This window comes from Lipotes vexillifer, unplaced genomic scaffold, assembly GCF_000442215.2.
Source record: "Lipotes vexillifer unplaced genomic scaffold, Lipotes_vexillifer_v1.1 scaffold629, whole genome shotgun sequence".
Classification (NCBI taxonomy): domain Eukaryota; kingdom Metazoa; phylum Chordata; class Mammalia; order Artiodactyla; family Lipotidae; genus Lipotes; species Lipotes vexillifer.
The window spans coordinates 213,347-218,389 of record NW_006774188.1 but is presented as its reverse complement, the minus strand read 5'-3'; the positions used below and the strand labels follow the sequence as shown (position 1 = coordinate 218,389).

General features: G+C 48.2%; 1 protein-coding gene across 1 annotated transcript in view; it reads right to left on the bottom strand.

Annotated features, from left to right (window-relative positions):
• Positions 1 to 5,043, bottom strand: part of ZFYVE26 (zinc finger FYVE-type containing 26) — a 60,808-nt gene that overhangs the window by 16,221 nt on the left and 39,544 nt on the right. The window contains exons 28-31 of the mRNA XM_007449003.1: positions 4,537 to 4,673; positions 2,279 to 2,310; positions 1,371 to 1,507; positions 210 to 430 (exon numbers count right to left, since the gene is read on the bottom strand). Of these exons, the coding sequence (XP_007449065.1) occupies positions 210 to 430; positions 1,371 to 1,507; positions 2,279 to 2,310; positions 4,537 to 4,673 (527 nt within the window). The remainder of the gene's footprint in view (positions 1 to 209; positions 431 to 1,370; positions 1,508 to 2,278; positions 2,311 to 4,536; positions 4,674 to 5,043) is intronic.

Genomic DNA, 5,043 nt, shown 5'->3' with positions numbered 1-5,043 from the left:
GGAAAGAGAAGCACACAGGCTGTCAACATAGGGTGAGGAAGACTGCTTGTGATCTGGTAACAGCATTTCATCAACGTCAAATGGAAATGCAAAACAGTTCAGCATGTCTTGTCAGAGGATTGGGAGGTGAAAACCCACAGTAGGGTCAGAAAAAGAAGCTGGACAGACATGACCACCGTGTAATAGAAGAGAGACTCATTTCCACTTACCTGTCACAAAGAGCCAGATCCTGGCTCCGGCCCGCCTTGACAAACATCATCTTGGCGCTGAAGAGCAGCTGCTTCATGATGTCTGTGAGAAGCCCCGCATCTACCTCCGGGTTGGTGAGCCCCTGGGACAGCCTGCAGCAGTGCTCAATCAGCTGGTGGCCGCAGGCAACGCTGTCCTGGTGCAGATTCAGGATGGCGATACACAAGGAGGCGCTGGGGGCCTGGCCCAGGTGGACGAGGAGAGAAGCACACTGTGAGTTCCCAGACCAAAGCAGTCTTCAAATGTAGCTGGGAGGGAGGAATTATTCTTCCCGTGTCACAAAGCTTGAAAAACGCTGGGGGAAGGAGCCAAAAATCCCACGGCAAAGCAGAAGCAGAGCTAAACATACTTCAGAAGTTCTAAGTAGCACTGGCAAAGCTCTGGCTGCTAGGTTTTTGTCTCCTTACTGGGAGGAAGGCAGCTGTGTCCACGTGTCACCTACTTCCTGGGAATGTCTGTAGGTGCCCTTCTTTTTTAGTCTACTGTCCCACCAGTGCAGGTGCTCCTAATGCTGGCTTGGACGATAGTCACCTTGCTTGTCTGGCTACCTGGAGAAGTCTTTGTTTCAAGCCACTGGAAGCAGTGCTGCTAAATTAATATTCCTAAAGCACACTCTGAAACCTTCCATGGCCCTGATGCCTACCAAGTACGTATATCTTACTGCAGAGTACAAGGCCCTACACATAAATAGCCTGTTTCAACCCTACCTTTCCTACCTCTCTATTAACACCCTATGTTCTCTCCAAATTAAACCACTTCTAATTCCCCAATCATTTCTGATACTGTGCCTTCGCTTGGATGTTAGAGTTTGGAACTCTCTGCCCTTCTCCTATCCTCACTCCACTCAGGACACCCAAACTTCTGCTTGTCAAACTCCTACCGCCCTTCCAAGGCTCCTCTTAAATGCTACCTCTTCCACGAAGCCTTTCCGGATTTCCTCTTGTGTATTTCTCAAGCTGTTCCTCATTTTCTGCTTTAACTGGTTTACTTGTCTTAGCTCCCATGATATTACACTGTGAGCAAGTGAAGGCCTGCTTGTGTTTGCCCAACTCTGCATTTCCTGCCATGCTACTACACATCATAAGGAAACTCAAATGACCGTCACATTTTATTGCTATTACCTGCTCATAGTAAAATTCACTCCGCACCAGCTCGTTTTCCTCCTCATTCAGATCCAAAATCCATTCCACCTCAGCTGCTTTGGGGACTCCCACCACAGCTGAGTATGGAGGGCTTTCGCTCTTGTGGCTGTCTGGTGCTGAGAAGACAAATGCCATTCATGTGTCATTCACTGGCCGGTAGTCCAGTCTAGCCCAGCCCAGGGAGCCACAAGCTGCAGGCAGATCCTTGCCTGATATCTTAGGGCCCTTTCTCTCCTTTTTGTCCCTTTTATTTCCTTTAGGAGACCACCTTGGGTACCTCAAACTTTCTTCCCCAGGCACAGACCTGGAATGAGTGTTACAATGTTTGTCACACAAACTTGTTGCTTCACACGAGAAACTCTGAATGCTGCATGCTTCCCAAATGGAGGGATGAGCCATTGCCTACTCTAAAAACTAACCTGCCCAAACTATTAATAGTGATTACCAAGGGGAAGGAGGGAGCATTAGAAGGCAGGATGGTGGTGAAGGGAAACCTAGTGGGGGAAGAAAGAGAAATAAGCTACCAAAAGTTAAGGACCAAATTCTTTGGCTGCTGGCTTCTCGATGCTGGAAGCTAATGGGCCAGTGTGATAGGTTACTATGATGACAAACCTTAAGGGAAACAGCCTGACAGAAATGCTAAGAATTTTCTTTGGTCAACCTGTTGGACTGAGTTGCAGCAGATATGCTGAAGGACGAGCCAACTTGAGCACAGAGACAAAAAGTCACAGGGAGGGAATTCCCTGGTGGTCCAGTGGTTAGGACTCCACGCTTTCACTGCCAAGGGCATGGGTTCAATCCCTGGTTGGGGAACTAAGATCCCACAAGCTGGGTCGTGTGGCCAAGAAAAAAAAAAAAAAGTCACAGGGAATGTGATTCAGCCTTACCTCCTGGTTGTCCTGGATTCTCCGCTGGCGCACTGGAAACAGAAAAAGAAAAAGTGAAATGCTTGAATCCCTCCTCCTGCTCTTAGTTTTGAGCTTAGTGTATAGCACATTTACTGACATTTACTGTTACTCGAATGAGATTATCAGGGAATCATCCAAAACTCTTTTCTCTCCCTCACCTGTCACAGCCAACCACTTACCATTTCTTGCCCGTTCCATTTAAAATACCTGTTTAAATGTCCCCATCTCTCTCCTCATCCCTGCCTCAGAGAGGGCCCTCATCATTTAATGCTAGAGCCTTTGCAATAGCTTCCCAATTGGTCTCCTTGATTCTACCAAAGCTATTCTCTACTTGGTAGGTAGAGCAAGCTTTCAAAAATGCAAATCTGGGGCTTCCCTGGTGGTGCAGTGGTTGAGAGTCTGCCTGCCGATGCAGGGGACACGGGTTCGTGCCCCGGTCCAGGAAGATCCCAGCCTCGGAGTGGCTGGGCCCGTGAGCCATAGCCGCTGAGCCCACGCGTCCGGAGCCCGTGCTCTGCAACCGGGGAGGCCACAACAGTGAGAGGCCCGCGTACCGCAAAAAAAAAAAAAAAAAAAAAGCAAATCTGGTCATATTATGCTTCTGCTTAAAATTCTTTTATCAAATTCTTTGATAGCTCCTCAGGGTAAAATATTCCACATTTGCAGTTTAGCAGACAAAGCTCCTTATGGCTTCCCTGCCTCTTGAGACCATCTCCTACCACCCATGACCTCTGCTCAACCCATAAGAGTCCTCCCCACACTGCTACGGGCTCTGATCAAGTTCAGTTGGTGCCACCAGCCACTAAATCCCAATGTCACAAGCCAGAGCCCAAGTCTATCATCTGCATGAGGAGCCTTCTGGTCAACCCCAGCCCATGCTGTCAAAGAGCAAGCTCCAAGACTTTGTGCCATTCCCTAGGTCCTCCCAGCTCAGCTGCCAGCCTCTGAGCCCAGAACCTTAGCCCATCACCTACCTATTTACACTTCCTCAAAGGACCCACATTTTCTCCTGCCCCTACCTTTGCAGTTGTTACTCCCACTTTTGGGCATGCTCTGTTTCGGCTTCTTTTCCTACCAACTTCTCATCCTCTAAGTCTCAGACCAAGTGCCACACCTCTAGAAAACCCTCCTGATGACTGGGCTAAGCTGGGTGTGTCTCCACACTGCACTTACCCAAGGGCTCTGTGGTCTGTGTTTTGGCTGTCTCCCCACTAAAATGGGGGCCCCTCGAGGGCAAAGTGATTATTGCTCAGTGATTGCTGAATGAAAGAATCCTCACTGATACCAACTGCCCATTTCAAATCTCAGCAGTATGATAAATGGGTAATTTCCCTGTCCCCCACCCAGAGGGAGGCAGTGGTATGCCAGGGTCACAGAAACTGTGGTATGAACACGGCACGTCTTCCTTCTTATCAGGTCAGTAATCACCATGGTAAATAATGTTAAAAAAAATGTTCATAGTAAAAGGAACACAAAAATGCTGTTGAGTTACTGGGCAGAATGTAAAATCCCTTTAAGTCTGTTAGTAAAACATGAAGAACTCAAAGTAATTTTGCTCTTGGATAATAGCTGCTTTGGCTCATACACCCACATGCTCTGGGAGTCTTAGTTTCACCCTCCTCTGCTGCTAGAAGAAGTAGAAAAAATTGAGCGATACTGGGCTGGCAAACACAGTCTTGACCTGTCTTGCCAGAGGCGTGAGCAGTTTCTGAGGCTTGTTCCCAGCTGAACTGTGCACAGGAAAGTGTGTGGGCTCTTCTAGTTGTGGATAACAAGCCAGAATGATGAGCTCAGTGAGAGCTGATGCAAGTGAGCCCCCAACATTCAGTAGCTGAACTCTTTTGGAGTCCAGCTGAGACCAACTGAAGCGAGAGTGGCTGGAAAAGAGGTGAGGTTGTTGGCAAACTAAGATCCACGGCCTCAGTTAGGGGACAGGCCCATGGCCTCAGTTAGAGGACAGGCCGAAGAACTAAGTGTCCTGATCCCAGAGAGAACATCATGTAAGAGCTCTGATCTCTGCTTCTACTCATCCCTACTTCCTCTCTTAGAAGTCTCTCTGACCAGGGTCAAACATTACACTGTAGAGTTAATGCCATTTCAGTGTGAATGTGAAATGAAAACTTTTTGTAATTGCTCAGATTTGAGACGCTTTCCATAACGAGACCCCTAGGAGTGTCAGGACCCGGGGGAGGGTGCAGTGGTCAATAGCAGCAGCGGCCCCGCTGCAGGACACTCACTCTTTGTTGAGGTAACTATAGCACTGGTCACACACGCGAGTAGGGTTCTCTCTGCAGCCTTCCACCACCGTTTTCTTAGTGGAGCAGGAACTGCACACTAGCCGACCACAGCGGCGACAGTGATGACGCCTGTTAAACTGAGGAGTGTCATCAGGAAGAGGAGGAGGAGGGAGGAAGAGAAGGTGAGATTGCAGGACCTGTGAGCACCCGTCAATCCATTTATCCTTGGAATTAGCCACCTGTGACTTACTAAGAATACCATGTGCTTGGGCCTCTATTGAGAAAAGAACACACTAGTCCTTGCCTTCAAGAAGCTGACATTTAAAGATCTCTCTCATCTGATGGGCAAAGATGTCCAAGTCATGGACAGTTTTTCAATAGCTCCTGACAAGTCTTATCTGTCTGTGGAGGAAACATGTGAAGACACTGCAAAAAGCAGTGGGGAATAAGTGACTTTCTCAGCCAATGAGGATCACATGTCTACATGGTATTGATGATGATGAAAGA